The 21,170-nt window shown below is 44.9% G+C and overlaps 1 protein-coding gene across 14 annotated transcripts in view; it reads left to right on the forward strand.

Annotated features, from left to right (window-relative positions):
• The window catches only part of LOC132911245 (forkhead box protein P1-like), a 216,469-nt gene that overhangs the window by 81,573 nt on the left and 113,726 nt on the right, over window positions 1-21,170 (forward strand). For all 14 annotated transcript variants that reach the window (XM_060967749.1, XM_060967736.1, XM_060967737.1 and 11 more), the window contains one exon: window positions 10,074-10,181. Coding sequence is in view for 11 of the 14 variants with exons in the window: in XM_060967736.1 (XP_060823719.1) it covers window positions 10,074-10,181 (108 nt within the window). In the remaining 3 variants the exon portion in view is untranslated. The remainder of the gene's footprint in view (window positions 1-10,073; window positions 10,182-21,170) is intronic.

Here is a 21,170-nt window from a genome sequence, read left to right on the forward strand (position 1 = left end):
ATTGATCAAACCGTGATTCAATGACCATTGTATCCAATTACAACAACGACGGTACTCGGTAGTAAGCAAGTTGCCCTGGAAGAAAATGGAAAACACATTGGCTGTGTCTACGGGCCTCTCACGTACGGAGTAACGAGCGTACCGGATCCGTTTGTAGCGCCGAAGGGGTTAATGAATTCCGTAGCAGCACATACGAGTATATCTTCGGTAAATCGTGGCCGGTCGCGGCGCAGCTAAGTGCAGTAACGAATAATCAACAGCTCGCGATGCAAGCCAGAGCACACATTCGTTCCGTTAAATGTTGCCCGATGTACGAAGATGAGAGACAGAGAAACAGAGGAGGAAGAGAAAGAGTGGAATGGAGGTTACGGATAGACGATAGAACATCCTATAGGTAGCCACCGCGCCCCGTTTGGCGGCGATGGTGTAGATGTGTGTCGTTAGTATTTAGTGTTTAGTTAACATCGGGGATGGAGAAGCCGCCAGTGTTTGTAATTGGTACAGTTTAGGAGCGACGAAAGCGATTGTGTACCTCACAGATTTTACCCTGGCCCACGAAGGCACAGTCGCAGAGCTTTTGTCTGCCTTGTAGCGATACCACGCTGTTCTCGTTAGAGACAGTTTCAAATCGGCGCGAGAAAACAGCATGCCAGATGGCGCGGCTACGTATCGTGGTCGTTACTACAATTAGATATTCGCCTCGGTCTGATCTCCAAATAATAACACCGTTCTGTGCACCGACGAACGCCCTGCTTCTGAGGTCCTGAGTGAATCGCCTTGTCGTTACTTGCTTCCGTGAGACGCGTAATCAAATGGCGTTTAATTATTGCGCCAACTTTTGCGTAATTCATCGATTCAGAGCTAATAGATTACGGAAAAGTTCGAATCAGCTTGATAGACCTTGAACCGAAACGAAAATTTAAATTTTTTTATTCATAAAAATTTCCCGACTCTATGGGTCGAATTCAAATGCAATGATGAAATTCGAGCTTTCAAATTTTCAAAAGGCTGGATTTCAAATATTTCGATTTCCACAGTTCAAGTTCCAATAATACAATTCCAGCGTTCAAGTTGAAATTTCCCAGCAATTTCACCATTGGCTACAAAAATTTCCGTTCCACCCTCGCACGTATTTTTCTATCAAACCTACAATTTTCCAACGAAAGTTTCGCAAGCATCGCGATACTTTGCAGGTCTAGCAGCGTGCTCGCATTCGCGAGAGTTTTTCCGTTCATGACTTAGTATTCCGGAACGCGTATAGCCACTTATTTGGAGATCAGGAGCCCCCTCGAGCGAGACGACTTTAGGCCGAGCCAGTCTCACGCCGACAACAGGTCATATATTTCATTTTTAAACAACAAAAAAATGCTAATGCAACGTCGTGCCCGTTATCGACTCGGCTCTGTATATGAAATAATAAATAATCGCGTAAGCCCCGTCGCCATTATTTTTACGTCGACTTTGCTAAGGAGATACACAGTTTCCCTGGGTTATACTCTCTGCGTCGCCCCGTTTCGTTATATACGTTGGCTACGTGACCTCGGCCACGCTGTGTCGCAGGAATTTTGCCATCGGATAGATCATTATGATTTGCGCAACGATCACGATTCATCTTATCGCCGGTCGAAACGTCTCTGCCTCTCGTTACCTTACCTAAATTCTTCCAGTTATCTTTTTCTCCTTGTATTCTGAGTTTAATCAATATGTACTTTTCTCCCCATATATGTTATAATCGGGGAGTTTCGAACGTATATAAAGGAAGATTACAGTCAGAAAATGATCGTATATATCTAACAATGTCGTTGATTTTCCAATTTTCATGTTATGTAGAAAGTCGAAAATAATTAAAAAAAAAAAAAGTAACAACCGTTACCTCTAGTTGTAAAATATAAATTGCTGTAAATATAAAAAGAAGAAGGTTCTTTAGGAATCGTTGTAATTATCAATTTAAACGTAGCTAACACTATGAAACAAGAACTAAAACTATGGACACGATTTACCGAATTGATCGTATCATCAAGCTACGAAGTACCTCAATTATATTTAGTTTCACGGAACGAATCACGGGATTCTTTCACGTTCCGTAATTTCTGACGAGAACATAAAATCCTCGTGCGTAACTGCATTACGAATTTTTCGAATTACGAATGATAGGGCGCGGCAAGAATTATGCGAATTTTATAGCATCGGATTCTCCGGATCCTCGGCTATTCCCATGGAATCCTGAGAGCGATGTAGAATCACAAATAGTAAACAGACAGCATAACGCATAGCCGCTAACGATCCTATCTGGTGAACTTACAAGTAATTAACATCGTAAGTATTTTAATTCCACGAAATTAACTTCGTTATCGCATCCTACATTGCTTCGATGGAAACTTCCGAGATTTTCATGCAGAGGAGGGAAATTCTTGCCATGTTTGAAGAGGCCTGATGACCCGTGTGAATATTATTCGTGCGAGAAAAGGTCGCGGTCGAATCAACGGCAATCACAGCGCGCCTCGACGCCCAGCCTGTAAACCAGGCTAAAAATTCAATTGGACACCATCGAATTCTTCTTGAATATCAAGTCCAAGGGTGTCAGTTTCCGCTTACGCAGGATGAAGGTAACACCAGGCGAACAGAATTCTCTATGACGACCTTGCAACCATTACCACGCAGTTATTTCGTGACTCTTTCTTCTTTCCTCTTTTCAGGGAATTTATTTGCGCGACGGTGGTCCGATTTTCCAAATGAAATATCTGTTCGCAAGTATACAACGCGGTCCTCGTGGGGTTTAGCGCGAGATTGAGAAGCGGTCGTGCGAAAAAATCAGGCAAATCACGGAGACCCTTTTCATCGAAGGGACGCTCGATCAAACAGAAATTCCCTTAAACGAACCGACTCGTTGGACTATAAACTCGTCGTTGAACGATAGTCATATCCTGACGATTTTTCCTAAAGAAATTTTTAAGTCTCATCGACATCTTGTTGCAAATATGCGAACAATTTTCGAAGGAATTTTCGTAAATGTGTTCTCACGCGTGACGTGGTGGAAGAACTCAAAAATAATAGGTTGCGGATTCGTTATTCTCGAAGAGAAGAGGTGCTGTCTAAGGACCATGGGGGTGAACGAGCTCGGGAGAGGCCGGTCGCGGGGTGGCGAAACGTTACCCGAATAAAAATGGGGTGTTTATAAGCGAGTATCCAATGTATCATGCTATATTTACATATAGCCCGCGTTTACAGTCCCCGGTTATATATCTACGATGGTTTGCCATTTTTTTCCGCTACATGGCCAAAAGACACAGGTCGAATGCGTACACCGAACGTAATAAAAATTATTATTAAATACGATACATAGGACGCACGTACCGAACAAAATGAACAACGTGAATTTTAAAAACTTCTAATAAAACTTGAATGGAAAACTTGATAATTTTTGGCAATTCGGCTGGATCCTTTGCCCTGCGTGGATTATTACCGGAACAATGTTCCCGTTTTTCTCTAATTTCAATATTTTTCGTGACGTCCCGTTGCAAAGGTAGATCTAACGGTGCAGCCGCGTAAATCCGCCCAGGCACCGTGTTAAATAGTGCTATTTAATTCTAGTCGTGAAACGTTTAAGCGCTTGTGTCAAGGATTAAATCAAGATTAGCTGCGAGATTACCGGACTACCTACTGTAGAAGGGGTTATTCACTAAACTCTACTCTGTCGTCTACCCCTTTTGCGATTCAGCATTTAGGTCAGCCTAAATAACGTATCATCGTACGGCGAATTATACAAATTTGCATACCGGTACGAACCGGTGGAAAAAGTCGCCCGGTAATTACCTCGTAATTCTCCTTCCTCTTTTCTCTTTTTCATCCTCGGTGAAGTACATATAATAATGGTAATACGTGTGGTCTCGCGTTCAGCGACGTCTGTTAAATATTCGAACAGAAGAAACAGAGCTTCCCTCGAGGCTCCATTAGGGATCAGTTTTCGTCATCGGAACCCCGGTTACGACACCAACAGTCAGTCGGTAGTGTTCATAGCGCGTGGCCTTGGGAGAAGCTGTTGCCCTCTCGAGAACTGGTCAGGTTCACAGTTTCTTAGAATCAGCTGACAGATGTGACTGCCCCGTTCGTTCACTGTTTTTCCATAAAGGAACCGAGTTTTGCCTCGTGCCATACGTTTTACCTTCACACCAAGGATTGCTCGTTGGAATTTGCGAAAATTTCAATATATTAGATGCTTAGACTTCTTCATGTATTGATATTTTATCTCCTGTTTTCTTTTTTCATGCAAATTATTATTTTCGAAGGCATACTTTTTTAATTCCCATTGGCATATCGAGGCATGTTTCAGAAATTCGATATTCGGATTAGAACACACACGTTAATTTTATTTACGCGTTATGTTATTTACATTTGCCAAATTATTTAATCAAGTGTCTCGCCGTGACGACAACGCTCGGCTCGGAATTGGGAAAAAGTATTTGTCAGCAAATGAACGCGTCAACGACCACAAATAATTTTAGCTTGACTAATGGTATTGAAGAACATCGTTCGTTTCCATCGTCGAAAGTTCGACGAAATTAGCATCAACCTTGTTTTCAACCACGTCTCTTCGTGAGGTATAATAAGAATTTTCAAATTTATGATCAATTTCAAAATTCTCTAATCCTATCATTTATACCAGATAATTAACATCTCCAACGACCATCTCCGATTTGAATGCGAATAATGCAAATCCGCCTGTGAAAACGCGTGTCAGCCGATCACGCTCGTTTACCATAAATAATCACACATAATGAACTCGTTATAAAAGTGAAAGTACAATGTCCAGAAACTCGCCTGGAGGCACGGCGTCCGCCTGCACGCAACATAGTCGGGACAACGCGTTAATTCATATTCCAATCAAACTTTTTCTCCCTCTTGAAGAAGAATCTCGAGACGATGGTCTGTTGACGCCAAATTTGGCTACGTCACTGTGTGTATAGCGACGAGGAAACTTAGATATGCTGGGGGCTATGTACATTGCTTAAATCACGATACTTGGCTCGCAGTGACACGAGAGGAGGCGACGAAAATGCATTTACGCGCGTAGGTAAAAGCGAAGGTGAAACGTTCTTTCCTCTTCTTGTTCGTGTTTTCGCGCGGTGGACGTGGAAAACGGAGCAAAACGAACAGATAAAGGCGAGTGGACGAGAGAAACACCGGTGTACAACCGGTGTTGTAGGGTCTGTTTATTAAAGAGCATTAATCTACGAATCTGTACCGGGTGTCCGGTTAAACTCGACTCACCGTTGAAACGATATTACTTAGCGCGTTTTCGTGATACCATTTTAATTGTGTTTTGTAATTAGCCCGACCCGTAGACGAACCCAACCGTTGTTCTCGACTCTTCCTCCGGCGTTCTCCAACCTCTTGTTCCTCCTCTTCACCGTCACCCTCTTTGACTCTCTCTTCCTTTTTCCCCGACCTGCCCCTTCCCCATACTTTCTCGCGGCCCTCTCTCGTGTTCATGTTTTTCTGGTCTTGAGAACGGTTTCGTGTAACTCGGCCTCTGTGTGATGGCCTTTGTAGGATTTTACCGCTTTATGTCGGTAAAATGCTCGCCCGAAGTTTCGTCCTGTCAGAGTGGAAAGGTGTAAAGTAGCGTTCATGCAAAAATTGTTTCCTTGATTTTACTTGGTAAACACTTTTACCTTCGTTTCACGCTCTTTTATCTTCTTTTCTATCTCGCTGTCTCTTCTCTGTTCGTTCAATCGAGTTATTCGCTCGAATTTTTCGACCGTCGGATAATTTTAATTATATTCACGATTTCGTGGCTCATCGATCGTGGAATTGTTCACGCTGCGTCAAACGGTTATTCGTATTGGGAATCTGCGTACAGCTGGAGGCATCTAGCAACAGGAGAAGCAAAACGTACCGGAAAAAGCGCGGACAGAGGAGAGGATGGTTGACTTCACGTGTATTTTCTTTCTTCCTTTTTACTCTTTCTTGTTCTCCCGCCTCCTGGTAAACCGTTTCTCTCGCGCACACGCTCGCTCCTCATCTGCGAGGACACGGCACCCACACACACACACGAGGCCACGCTCTCTCGGACGGCAAAACTTAACAAAACAATTTGCTCCAAAGCAAACAACGGCATCCGGTTTACTTGTGAATAAACAACATATTTATTTTTAGAGGCCCCACGGCTGTAACTCGTTTGCTCGACCGCTTGCTCGAGCCTCGCGTCTATTTGCTGGCATTACAAGACTTAACGGCCGAGGATAAAAATCGACGGGGCCACAAATACCGTTCGTGTGTTTGGAAATTTCTTAACTCCTCCTCTACCCATTTGCTTGCCCGGTGAATTTTGTCGTTCGTACAATTTCACGCACGCTTCGTAGGTAACATTGGACGAAGGCTATTGCGAGTTTAAGTAAAAGAAAGATTCGTAGTATTTTCTAGAATACAATTCTTCCTGCGTTTCCTACATTATACATATTCGTCACGCTTCGTGGAAAAGATTGTATTATCTTTGCGCGGGGAAGGACACTTTCTAAACTGTGAAGTCAACATTAATTACGACTGTGACTGCATCACTCCGGTGGATCGTTTAAGGCCACGAATCAGAGTAAATATTAACGCCTGTTTTTCCAAGGTCTAGTCGTTCCAGCCATTTATCCAATGAAAGCGTGTTTTCAAAAGATATCTCAGCTGAACTGTCTCGAATTTTTTACCATTTGCAGCAGCTATTGCAATAGAGATATGTAGCCCTATTTTCCAGAAATTTGAGTAAAACAACGTACATCGATACGATGTCAAATAAAAAAAGAAATAAAATCGAGTTACTTTTTCGAACGTTCTATAAATTCATATAGCGAAATAATATCCGTAATAATGAACTTTGCACTTTTCAGTACGAAACCTGTATCTTTATTACGCTTTCGATACAAATACAATTCGAACATTGGTCTTTGTATTGCTGAAAACACTTCCATTGTTCCATACGATTTTATCTTGGAGTTAGAACGAATTTGTATATTTCTAATTTTCTTGACAAAAGACAGAAAGAGGTTGGAACAGGCCATCTTTCTATTAATACGAAGCTTCCTCCGTTTCTTCCTGCGTAAGAAACAAACGCAAAAGTCTATTAATCATTCACCGTCATGAATTTGCGGGTTATAATTAGCAACGAATACATCGTTGGCATTCGTGCTGGTCCCGGATTAAAGGAGTTCTAACCGCGACCTAATTCCAAGATAAGATAAGTCGTTAAGTGCATGGTGTGGCAGCCCCTCGCGATACTACCCGGTGTTTTATTGCTACGTCCCACCCCCGTGGGCTCTCCTTCGGGGCTCGGTGAGATTTATTGTAAAATTCGATAGATATTGCCAATTACAACCCCCGCGGCGCTCCACGACCCCCCTCCCTTCTCTCAGCTGCCTGTTCTATCGACAGGGACAGGAGCCACCTTTCCTGGCTGCCTGGAGAATTTTAAATGCGTTTTATGTACAGAGACGGCGCGGTGCGTTGCATAAATCCGTCCCTCTGAAAATATGATTACAATCACTGGCTCTCGCGCCCCCGTCGTGCTCCTCCGCAACCCCCTCAGCTCGCCCACACTCCCTTTGTAGACACGGCCGACCGATAAAACGTTTCATTTCGTCAGAGAGTGTCCTACGAAGAACTCCCCGAGTAATCTTCGTCGATCATCGTTTTTATTGCCGCCTTGTATACTAATTTTATATCCTTTTTACGTTTTCACCGCCCATGAAGATTCCTCTTGCCACTCGATTCTACTCCACAGTACATCTGCATAATTTTTCTTGTTTCAAACACACGTACAATTTTTTCTTAATATCATCATCCGATATTCTTATCTCGTATTCTACATATTTATTTGTGGAATAAATGTTTCTACTCCCAACGGGAGATCCGTCAAATCTGACAAACGTAAAAGTCGATCGCTCGATGCTGCTCGCTTATCGTACATCACGCTCCGCCAACGTGCACGCTATCAACGCATCGTCGAAATCGGGCAACTTATGCGCTTCTCTCACGCTCGTCGCTCGTTAATCCATCCATCTGTCCACGTGGCAACAAATTCTCGTCGTGAATCGCGTTCAAGCTAATTGCATCCAGCATACTTTGTATCGAAAACAAGGTATGTGGGACAGACAGGAACGACGAAGACGAACGAACAACGAACACGACGACTGAAAGTGTGCATAAGTTACAAGCCAAGGGAGTGTAGGGACACATTGTTTCGCTTTGATACCGGATGGCATCGGACGCACCGTTGGCCGAGAAGGTGGAACGCGGAACGTTAGGCCACTGCGTGGCACACGACGATGTGGCCGCGTTGCGTGTTTTGTTTGCGCGTTTCTTTTGTCGCGTGTATGTCCAGCTGCGCGTCGAGAACGCGGCTGCCTCATGCAAATGAAGCGCACAATGTACTTCAATAGCCGCTGGGGTATTTATATATGCTATCCGGTTCATTATTTTCCACCGCCACTGTTTATTTCTACCTTGTACCTTGCCGCTTATGGAACAAGTTCTTTGCACGGTCGAATAAAACGGCAGAACGACTAGCTCTCGCCGATTGTTAGACGATTCGTCCTAACAGTTCGTGAGAAAATAATCATGCCAAGTCGTTGATTTGTAGCTTCTTCGATCGGACGTAATAGGAACGACGATTAATTCCACGGATCTTTGATTATGCAGGAATTCCTCTGATTCAATACAGCTAATTGCGATACTCGGTCTTGATTCGTTCTTCCATGCTAACGAATCATTAAAATAGGCTCTGGCTATTAAAACAGTCGAACCGCTGTAACGAAAGTTTGTTTATTGGTTGAACGAAAATGACAATTCAACTGAGTACCTTCTGAAATTACTTTAATTTTTATCTACACTGTGCTATGGAAATGGATACCCATCGATCTACTTTTCATTCTTGAGAAAAGAAAATAATACCAACGCTAAAATACGTCAAGTAAAAATCATTTAACACGCTGGCGCGATTTTTCGTTTGTGCCTTCTTCAATAATATTTGACTTTTATTCCAGTTTTCGTTAAATTGCATTTTTATAAATTAAAATTGGAAACGTATATGGCGTGAAACACACGCCGCTTGATGGTAAAAAGAAGATGTGGTTCATCAGTGGATCACGCCGGTTTTACTTAAATTTTACGCGCCAAATATAAACATGGTAGTCGGGTCTCATAACAGCGCTAATGGAATTTCAATATCTCTCGTATAACGCGTACAAATGTTCGACTACTTTCTGTGTGTATGCGCGAAATATCAATCTTACAAAACAAGGCCAAAAATTTCATAGAAATCGAGCAATCGATTGAACAGAAATTTTTAGAGAGGGGTAGGAAAACCACCCTTGGTGATGGACGCATCGAAATCGCGTGGATGGCAGACGAGATCGAGGGCAAAGTCCCGAGTCGTGCGAACGAATATTAATATAATCGCGGCAGGCAGAAATCCACAGGCGAAGTAAAGAATGATATAATAGGCGGCCCGTAAGGGATGCGTCTGCGAGCGAGAGGGCGAGCCGGCCGAAGACGAAGTGTTCTCATTATACCGGCTGATTTATGCGCGTGCCACCTCTCGCAGTCGCGGGATTCTAGGTTAGAAATAAAGTTAAAAGAAAAATAAGGCTTACGGGGTGCAAAGTCGAGAAAGGGCGGCGGAGGGTGCGGAATATATTACAAAAATAAGCTCAGCGCTGCGTGGAGGAGCATCGAGGAAAAAAACTTTTGAAACTGCGAACTCTCGGAGATCGATGTCTCTTTTCTTCGCGAGAGGGCTTCGCTCGCTTGCCTCTCGAGAGGAAAATACCGCGAGAGGAATAAATATTTTCCCGCGAAATTGTCGAAGAGCGAAGTTGCTTCTTCGTGTTAATGAGACTCGTTGTACGAAGAAAAGAAGTCGAGTCGCGTGATTTTATTCCATCGAGTTTCTCTTCGATCCATGTAACTTCTTTTAATTTTCTCTGATTTTCTTCGGTGAGAATCAAGGAGTGACTGATTGAATGTTTGAAAGCACAGGTTTCTGGAAGATCTAAAACAATGATGATGCTAATCGTACGTTTCTCTTGCAGGGACACATCGGTGAGAATCCGTTCGATAACGGTTCGTGGGGAAAGGAACAGTTCCAACCATCGACGGTTCCTTGGCAGCTGAATCCGCGCGGCCACGCTCGTCCCAGTGTGAGTAATCCACAATACATACGTATTTCGTCGGTTTTCTGTCCGAACGCCAAAAAATAAATGAAGAACGAAAAGGGAGGAACGCGGAGAAAAGAGAGGAAGAAAAGAGGGAAAAGAGAGTGAATAAAATAGGAAAAGGGTAGAGAGGGTAGATAGGGTAATTGTAAAAGAAGAGCGCGCGAAGCAAAGCCACTTTGGAGGAGAATATAACGCGCAGTCAGAATCCTGTCCGACACAAGGGCTCGGTGTCTGAAATTTGTAATTCCGGCTTGGATAAGAATACTATCCCTCGGTGGGAGGGTGAGTAACGACCACGGAAAAAGAAATCCGGCCACTCATTGTGTCCGCAGGTAGCAAAAATGCTAGAGGGGCATCGTTCGCTGCTTTTCTCCGAGCGTTTTCTTCTCTCTTTTTCGCAGGACACGACACGGTCACTACCGTCCTCTCGTAGTCGTCGTCGTCGTCGTCGTCGTCGTCGTCGTTGCCAACCACCGACCACCCCCCCCCCCTCTCCCATTTTTTCTTCTTCTGGCCGCCTCGGCCCTGTTGAAAACCACCCTCTTACTCGCTCGCGCGACTCACTCTGCCGCACCAACTCGTCCTGTCACCCGGTATTTATAATACGCTTTGTTTTCCCTCGGCTATTTGTCTTGGGCTCTCGGTTCCTTCGCTAACGTTATTATCTCGCGTTTTATTTTTATTTAATTCCAGCCTGCTACCGCGTCCTCTACCATCTAACTCGCGCCCCATCCATTCCTGCTGTTACTCTCTCGACCGACCACTCCGCCGACGCCCGGCGCCGTCGTTACTTATCCGTCGACGACCCTTAACGAGCGAAACGTGTCCTACGATTTAGGGAAAACTTTACGCGCCCGAAGTAATTTCTCCTTTTTTTCCTTTCTTCGCCGATTTGCCTCTCGATCTTGATCCTTCGTACCGATCGTCGCCAATTGGGGATATAAAATTGAAAGATTTGGTCAAATCGAGAGTTGGCAGCGCCAGTACTTTCGATTTTATATTTCACGTAATCGCCTCTTACAAAGGAACAATGAATCGTTTGTCTTGCACGAAGGAAAGAATAGAATTGCGTACGTAATCGCTACGATGCGCGTGAAACTTGCATTACGACGCGATTGGATCGTTTAGACGGTTTATTTACCCATGTACTCGAGCCAAACGGCAACTTGATATATCGTTATTTAAAAGAATGCACATTTTCACGAAATGCCAGGGCGGCGGGGGGAGGGGGGCCGTGACGTAAACGTTGTATTGTAACGCAAATAATGCGCGTGCTGGTAAAGTTAAATAAACGGAGAGTGACGTGCAATCTAAATCGTACGCGATACGAAGCAACGAGGAACGAACGTAACACGCAATTGCCAACGTGGTTAATGTAACCAGCTTCGTCGTATTTTACCAGCGATTTACATCGACGATCCGGGCGCCAATATCCGCGTTCAAGTATCGTTGGATTTAATTTTATCGAATAGTAACCGTATCGTCTTATTGCGATACAACGTCTTCATTCACCGATGCTTATGCGCACGACACAACGTGCGAATCACACCCACACGAGTTTACAGTTGGTATACACACGGTTAAGAGAAAAAAAAATAAATAACGTTTATCTTGGCTTTTACGTGCGATAGGGAAGCAAAGTCGATGCCGCCCACGCACGTAGCCGGCTCTAGGAAAAAACCATTCGTGCCACTTTGCACGTACGTGTGCGTCAAGCATGTTTATTGAAATCGTTTCGTTTCGGCGTGTCAGTGTGCCGATACACTGCCACGAATATCGTACGTATCCTTGCTGCACGCAATCATGTAAGACGCTTAAGATCGCCTTTGCATCGCGATCAGACTTACAATTTGTCTTCTATTTCTACGTTCGAACGTACCAATTTCATCGAGAATTTTTCATCCAAACTCGAAAAAAGTCGTAGGTATCGTGTTTATCTTTCGTTTAAAGTGCGTCGAAACGAAGATACTATAGCGAGACGTATAAAAGAACAATAATCCTAAACGCAAGTTTCGATGATTTAAAATTACATCGAAAGTGGTAGAATGATTTTGAGTGTTCTACATTTTGAGAATCGATGTTGCGTCATTCCATATATTTTACACTAGAATTACCAGGATAATCGAAACGACTAATTCACGTTTTTCTATAGAAACTTTTGTAGATTTGCGACAGTGTAATTTTGAAAATTCAAATGATTCTCAGTTAAGTGAAATGATTGTAGTTTAAATAATTGTACGTAATTCGAAATATGGGTGGAACTACTAATATAGATGGAAGAACCTAAATTCCACCGTGTATTGGCACGCGTACAAAAAGACTATCGTTTCAATACATTCCGCATTACCCGTTCCAAATCTCTGCCATTCTTCTACTTCTTTTACCACATTTGCTGTTCTAACGTAACGTTACAATGTTTCCGTGTTCGATAAAGGAAAAGTTAAACAATGTTTTCCACGAGGACGAACGATGATTCGTCTAGGCGCGGGAAGAGGATGCCCGTAGAAAAGATATTATGCATGCGACTTGGAACACGTATTCGTCGCTTTCTAAGAAGCCAACAAACGCGCATAGGTTGCCAGGAACACAGCTCGATTCCACGATACACGCGCGAAAAACGCTCGTAGGCTAGTTCGCTTACGTATGTGAGTACGGGACAATGAGATCATCGGTGACTCTACACAAACGTACGTTGTCGTTGGAAAGACTGACGTCAACAGTTTCGGCTGGTTTCGTTGACTTCGCGAATGATTCTCGCCCGATACGATGATATCAGGAAGACTAATGCCGATCGTGCACGTGCAAACGTTATACCTGGCCGGCTCGTTCGATCCTGTTTCATTAAACATCGTAACCGCTCGAATAAACTGGCCGCGCTGGTTCTCTGCGCCTTGCGAAATAATTAAAGGCGGTTGAATTTATCGCGACCGATCGGCAGACGCGATTAGAACCCAGTGAATTTCGCGACGGTATTATAAACCGCTCGCCACGTACACTCACCAACCAAAGGGTAGATGGGAAATGTTTCTTTTTTTCCGTTTTTTCGGCGCGTGGAAATATCGATGAAATTTAAAAGGGGGTTGAAACGCTACGATCTCCTTCGAAACGTAATCCGGAGCGCTCTTTCGTCCGTGGGCAATATGAATCGCGAGAAAAATCAGAACCGGATGGGGGTGGCGGATCTTAGCCCCGGTCTCTTCCCTCGCAACCCCTGGGTTTTAAGATATGCAGGGCACAACGCACGCTTTCCTAGCGGGACTATTTTAATACGAATGAGAGGGGCGGGCTGGTTCGAGGCGAAGAGAGAGAAAGAGAGAGTGAGAGTCTTGCCTGAGAAGATCTACTTCTTGATTACAGAACTTTTTACCTAATTACATAACATTGTTACCATTTACAAAGTCGCAGCCGGGTATACGTCGCCTGACTACTAATTAGGAAGCCCGATTAGCGGCAAGGCGAACGAGATCGCGCCTCCTACGTGTCCGATAAATTTCGTGCGATTCCCTCGAGCTACCGCTTCTTTAATGAAATCTCAAAGATTCCATTGATCTTTCAAATGGAAAAATCCTGTCCTCGTAGATTGCTTCCATTACGTATATGTTTGCGTAACGTTATTAATTTAAAGTCCGTGGCAGTACAAGAATTTAGAAATGGTCGAGTTTATTCGTTGAAGCGGAGCTTCTTATCGGGAAGATGTAAGCTCACGGAGAGATAGTCATGCGCAAGGGACGCGTTCTCGACGATGCAGACATTAAGACGTCTGGTCCTCGACCTCCGTTTCCCATCCCTTTGCTCGCCTCTCTCCTTCCCTATTTTTTACCCCCTCCCTACCCCTTTAGGTGGTCTAGCCCGTTAGACGGCGCTGGTTTACCCCGTCTTCATTGTCCTCTAATTCTCATCTGATCCTCACATTACGTAATTTTCTCTTTATTATTTTATAATTCCTGCGACTCTGCGCTCCTCTCTCAAACACAGTTTCGCGTCCGCGTTCATTCGACTTCACGGCCCGCACGAACTCATCCTACATCACGCATACTAATGCATCCTCGCATTTATTAATTATTCCCTGCTAGTTACCGCGGCTTTTCACCCCCGACGGTTGTTCCTTCTCCGCCGCGTAATGATAGATTAAACCTCCTAGATTCGGCGACGGACAATGTACCTCACGTACTCGACGTTTCTACGGTCTCCTCGCTTATCTCCCAGGATTTTTCAGCCGTTCGGCTCGCACGTTTCATTATTCGCCACTCTAGAGTTTCCTGACTTTGCCACGGAAATACAGATTGCCGTGAAAAGTGTGTGGATTTAAATAAATTTCACAATCCTTCAACGAAGCGATTCTGTCGCAAGTAGAAAGTTGTTCAACATATCGATAACTAAATTCTTTTTCCATTTCCTTCGTTTTTACGTACTCGACTATGTAGCAAACGGAAATTTTTACGTCGAATTCCGATCCCGATACCTTCGGGAATTTAATTCCCTTTTAACGTCGGGGGCGATTCCTTTTCATGGCAGTCGCAAATGTTTAATTGGCTCGACCTAGAGGCAGCCAGTGGCTACATTAATTGCATCGTATTGCCAAGGGTGGTTCGACCAGGTGGCTGTCTAACCGTGGATCAGCCAAAAGCAAGGGCATGGCCAGTGGAAAAGGCGGCTTGCATTGAATGCTAAACAAAAGCTAATTTATATCCGGAGGTCGGGCCTTTGCCGGAGATCGGGAGATGAATGGCTATACTTCTTGCATACCAAGTAACCCGCCAGCTCCTGAAGGACTACACAGTTAAAGATCTCGGGGGATGTTTCCTTCGGGGTAGTCACTCGTATTCCCGAATCTTCCATTTACCGCGAGATGGTGGACTACATTTTCGAATGTTTAAAAAATTGCTTCGTCGACATCTGAATACACCTTGAATACATTAAACATTCTATCTTCCATTGTTACATATGAATATACACAGTGATTGTTATTTCAGAAAACACACGTGGCCTAAGCGATTGATTCTGAAATGTAAATTGAAAAGTTATTACAATATAAGCTTCGGGATTGATGTCGAAATTAAAAGTTTCAACGGAACAAACGGTAGGAAATGAAGGGCGGGAATATTCCCTTTAGGGTTGCCGCCCTTAAAATTCGACCGAGAACGGGCGTTCAATAATCATACATCCCCTTGAAGAGCTCGGCATCGCTGTACGTTACCCTTTCGATAATCAACGAAGTTGCTTGTCGAAGATCGGCAGACGTCGTCGAGGAAGCTGGAATCTCGCGAATTTAGCGAAGGAAAAGTTTCGTTTCTAATTCTCTTCTCTCTCGCTTCTCTCCGAAAGCCAACTATTTTTCATAAAATAGACGTCTCATCTAATTCTTCTACCTCGGAGGAAATTTCCAAAATTACTTACCGATAATACGATAGTTTCTCAAAAAAAAGGGGATAATATGGAGAAAAAAAGAAATATTGGATCTCCCGAAGCAACGTCCCCGACGTAATCAAAAGAAAGTTGGCCACGTTGGTAAATCTCGAAATGAGATTTGTCGTGGCCAGTTTTTTCTCGTCCCGATCAAAATTCTATTCCCCTGACTTGCAGGTTGTACGTATCATGAAATTTTAATCTTGTTGAAAAAGTTTCGTTCTTCGATCCTTCCTTTCGAGGAGAGAGAAAAGGGGAAGGAGACGCGAGCGACTTTCGGAGAGGAGAGAAGCCTGTTGATTCTGACGGCCGGTGTTAGATGGGAAACATCGTCTAGCCGGCGTTGAACTTTCTCGATACACAAGGCAACATAGCAACACAACACGGTAAAGCACAACAAGTGGGGGGGATGCTGGGGGTGGAAAGCTCGATAGATATACAGCCAGCCGTAGCTGGAGAGGCGCGCGTCGCCAGCACCACGTGCTTTCAACCCCTCCTCAACGCCTCTCTCCTCCTCCCTTTTACCGTCTGTCTTCCTCTCTTTCGCTCACTCTAAACAACCCCTCTACCCTCTACTGATCGGCCGACCGTGTACACCCCTGTCATCCCCCACGCGTGGGAAACGCAGCCTCTGCCGCGAAACACCACGTGCTGTTGCTCGGCACACCTCTTTTCAACCTGTTTTATTGCTTCACCATTCTCCATATATCACGTGGAAATTGGTTGATTTTTTTCTCCAAACTTCAAAGAATCTTTCATCGTGTTCTTTCAAACAGGTTAATCCAGTGTTTGGAAAATTTAAACGACATAAAAGGAAATCCATTTCCGTAGGATCAAAGTTTTATTGAATAAATATTCTTCGAAAACCTTTTCATTATTTCTGAATTCCGTTAAATACATAGTAGAAGAAGATTACATTGATTCTCAGAAACGCTATAAACTTTACAAACGAACATAATACAAGTTAAGAAGGACAAAATTCCGTCGCATAGGAAAATTGTATCTTGTGATTCCGACTTATTTTTCTATTTACGTAGAAAGCGATGTCATATGCGGTAAAATGCTGCAAACGATGCTAATGAGGGTTGACTTTCCCTCGATCGGATATTAACGAGCGACGAAATCCAAGGAGGCGAGTCAAGTCGAATTAGGTATGCCAACGTAACCGAGACGTGCAACCTTGTAAATAGATGTCTGGATCGTGCGAACGTTTCCAGCATATCGCTATACTCGGCAAGAAAGGGCTACAACGTCGGAAGTTCGTAGGTACGAGCTGGCAGAACAGTAGCTGATTCTCTCTCTATATGCTCCAACTTCTTACATGCACGCGTATGCACGCCGGCAATTAGTGTTTTAATGAAGGGGAGACTCCAGACTCGGTAAATAATTACCAACAGGCGTGATCTCACGCTCGAGCATTCGCAGCTTGCGATTTCGATCTCGAACAGCGCGAAAAGGGCACCAAGTTTTTAAGCACGCTCGCGTGTGCCGGTATCGCGTTATCTTTAATTTAATAACCGCCGCGTTGTTTAAATTTTCGTCCTTGGACTTTTAGTTTCTCGAAGGACGGAACTTCGCTTTTCGATCGCGCAGTGCGATAATTAACTGGAATAGAGAAGAGGCTTTGTCAATTTTTTCCGGGCCAGTTGGAATTTAGGTCCGCGTTAAATTTCTAGGATCGATACACGGGAAGACGATGAACTTGCTCTATTTTTTTCATTCTATGCCCGGTCTACGAGTTTTAATTAAATCTGCATCGCGCGTCCCTTCACGTTGAACTCCGTCGCTGGCGGAAGCATTGCGGTTCGATTCGGGCAGAGGAAACCGCTTTACGACATGCATTATTCCGTAGGGTTGTAAAAGAAACATAGTTTTTGATTTTACGTCCTGCTGGTAATTTTTGTCCTACCGACCGCTCGTTACGAATGTCAGACTTCGGGATAAGGGATGTCCGAGTCGCGTAACCTGCAAACGTGACTTCTCCTTCCTCCACTGAGACGTACCAAGGGAGAAAATCCCCTTTTATCTGCGCCTCTTCCCCATTCGTTCGTGTACATACATGACTTCTTTAACGTTCCCGCAGAGTTTCGATTTCCTTCGCCTGTGCTCGTTACCCCTTCCCACTGGTTCGGAGGGTAGACTTCTTTTCTTCGCTACATCGGACAATATATAACAAAAGTTGTAATCGACGGACAAAGGAAATGCGGCTAATCAGTATCAGAGTGATCATTTACCCAAACGAGTGCCTCCTCATTTTTCGAAAACTTTCCTCTTTTAAATTTAACTACGAGGACGATCGAGCGTCTCGCGAAAATCCCTTCATGGAGAAACTCGAAACACGTGCATTTAATCGTGCACTTAATCTGAAGAGGCTGAAGGGGATGAATTCGGTTTCCATCGACTCGTCGTGACAGGGCATAGAAATCAAATGACCCAAAGTAATTCCGACTGCATCTCCAGACATTACTTGGCCCTGATCAATACGTACGTCCTTCCCCTGCCGCTCTCTCGCTAGGTAGACGCGTACGCGGTAACGTCCCGACGGTAGTTCGCATCTCAAGGAGAGAGAGGTGAAAAAAAGGAAGTTCCACGAGAGGGGTTGAGGGAGGGGGAGCGGAAAGGGATTCCGCGAGTCTGCGGTAATCGCGCCCGCTCGCGAGCATCTCTCCTCTACTCGAACTCTCCGCTTCGCCCCCTATTTTTTTTTTCCTCTTTCTTTTTTCCTTTCCTTCCCCCGAAAGCTTGGCTGGTAGAAGGGGCACAAGCACGGTTTAAGGGGGGTCACGTGGAACAGCGTGAATACCGAGTGGGCGGATGGCACTGCTAGCTGGCAGAGCGGAGGCGAGTATTGCGCGCGCATTTGAACGTGTGTGTGAATAGAACACATACTCCGGTTGCCTCGTGTTGTATCCTTTACGCTACTCTGTACGAGCATGCGTCTCAGCCACCGGCGGATTTTCGTCTACGTACGTACATACGTACGAAACACACATGCATTTAGCCGAAACGATTTTAAAGCAGGATAGTGGCGGCGGAGTAGTCCAGGAGGAGACGACGGTGGTGGCGGTGGAGTTGATACGATGGTAGTAGTAGGTGGCGGTGGTGGTGGAGGAGCTTGGTTCTCCCTGCTACGGAAGATAGAACTGGTGGTGGAGCTCCAGAAGTAGTGGATAGAGGAAAGAGAGGATGGCAGTAGCGGTGACGTTGGCACGAGTAGAGGGGGAGGTAGAGAAGAGAATAGAGATCGGCGAGATCTCCTCTCTTAGCCTCGACGAGCGAGACGAACGGAGGAGTGGAGAACGGATGGACGAGTGAGCCAGGACGAGTTGGAGCGAGAGAGGCAGAGGGATGCGGACAGAGTGACAGAGATGGAGAACGAGAGGAACGGGCGTGTAGGCGGACCAGAGAGAGGAATTCCACGGAGGCGTGTCTTCCCCGGCGCACCAGGTGCAAAGGTGCGCGAACGCGACGTTGCCACGCCTTTTCCACGGGGCGACGTGGCCTACAACTGCACGACGTCGACGTCGACAGCCACGACGACGACGACGACGACGACGACAACGACGAGGAGGACGACGAGGTCGACGTAATAACGGCCCTCTTCGTCTAACGACGGTCGACCAAGAATTTTCTGCCTTCCACCCGTGGAACGTCTAGCTGGGACACATCCCCCTTCTCGTTGCCTTGCTTTTCTACCTTTCTCCTCTCTCTCTCTCTCTCTCTCTCCCTTCGCCTTGCTCTTACAGGCTGTACCACCTACCCCCTACCAATTTCACATAGGGGGTACTATGTTAACGGACGGGTTGTGTCCAACCCAACCATCCAGAATCCAGCTTCTGGTGTCAACGTCCCGAAGTTTCCACGAGCTACTCTCCTGAATATGCACCTTCTACGTTTTCGGTGTACAGGGGGCGGACGAGGTTGGAGGGAGAAGACACGACGACGTTGCGAAACGGAGAAGGGTGGCACTAGCTGGCAAGGTAGCGGTGGCATGTGGGGAGGAAACTGGGTGGGTGGTTGAACAGGACAGAATGGGGCGCAAAGCGGGATTCTTTCTGCCTTGCAGGATGCTCGCGACTGGAATGCAGGATTACGGTATTCAGCATCACGTAATGCATCCGTGCTAGGTGCACGGTAAACAGAAATGGCGCGAGCACGCGGACGTGATCGCACGATATCGAACTCCAACGATTTTGCCATATTCTCCATTCGTTCGTCTCCACCATCTATAGACCTTGTCTTCGAACAAATTTTCGCAGGGGGGATGTTCGATGCGCGTAATTTTACTTCGCGAGGAATGCTGATTTCTTCTTTCGTTTATTCGTTTCTACGGCTTTCACAATTTCTTCGGAATACAAAATCCTAAGATCGTAAGGAATTTGGATGTAAAAACCGGTACTGTGTATGTATGTCAATTAGATTGATATATTACGGATCATTGGAACGGACATAAAGTATAGGACGGTGTAACGCGGACGTCTGGACCAGGGTATAAAATAAATCGTTTCAGGGGAACGAATATCGCGTTACGATCCATCCGTATTAGGAGATAGAAAGGTGGAATTGAAGCTCGATAAACGTATTTGAAGTACTCGGAGGTTTCCAAACACGGAACCAGCCGGAGATCCGCGCGATTCGCTCCGAGTAATACTTATATCTCGTTACACACGGTGTCCCTGCTATTAATTATTCTCCATCTCTCTCGCTGCCGTGGCTAGCTCTCGAAACGCTTCGATTACGGTTTCCTCTCCGACAGTGAAGTGCACGTTCTTCCGTATGACAATTGATTTAATATAGCACTCTGCGTATTCTAGCGAACTGGTAAAAAATTTATAAAAGATAAATACCGTTCGAATTTATTTTTTACATCGACACTGTCGTTAATCCTCGTTCCTTGTCGTTTTCTTTTTATCGTCATTGCAGCCAATTATTTGGAGAACCTATAATGTACCTCTTCCGAATGTTGAACGTAAGCTACCGTTTCTATATATTCCAAGAAAATTGTGACTTTTATTGGAAGAAGTTACAATTCGTTCTATTTACAATAATTGAACGAGAAGTCATAGGAAGGAACTGACGCTAACAGAATAGACTATTAGATTAACCGTTCCATTTAATTTTGCACGATTGAATTAAAAGCTGAGTCAAGGTCCTTCGACCCGATTTCATCGTGAAATTTGGTTCCTTTTCTTCCTCTGAGAGCTCTTCTCGTTTCGAAAATACTACAATAAGCGATGCATCCTTCCGTACGCGACATTCCGTATCTCCGTAATCGTTAGTCCTTCGTCGTGGTTATTGCATCCTTCTGTCGTTTGGCTCGATATCTTCGCTCGTCCCCTCTTCGTCCTTTTGTATAACAATTCTCGTGTGCTCCATCACCGTCTCCATGCAACTTTCCTCTTCTCTTCTCCTCTATAGTTCTACTTACACCACTTCCACCTGGCAGTTCGTCTCTCCAATCCTCCATTTCTCTCTCTCTCTCTCTCTCTCTCTGTCGCACACTTTGCTATCGCTGCTGCTGCTTCCTCTCGCGATTCCATTTCTGCGTTGTTGAACTATAACTCT

The sequence above is a fragment of the Bombus pascuorum genome, chromosome 10 (assembly GCF_905332965.1).
Source record: "Bombus pascuorum chromosome 10, iyBomPasc1.1, whole genome shotgun sequence".
Classification (NCBI taxonomy): domain Eukaryota; kingdom Metazoa; phylum Arthropoda; class Insecta; order Hymenoptera; family Apidae; genus Bombus; species Bombus pascuorum.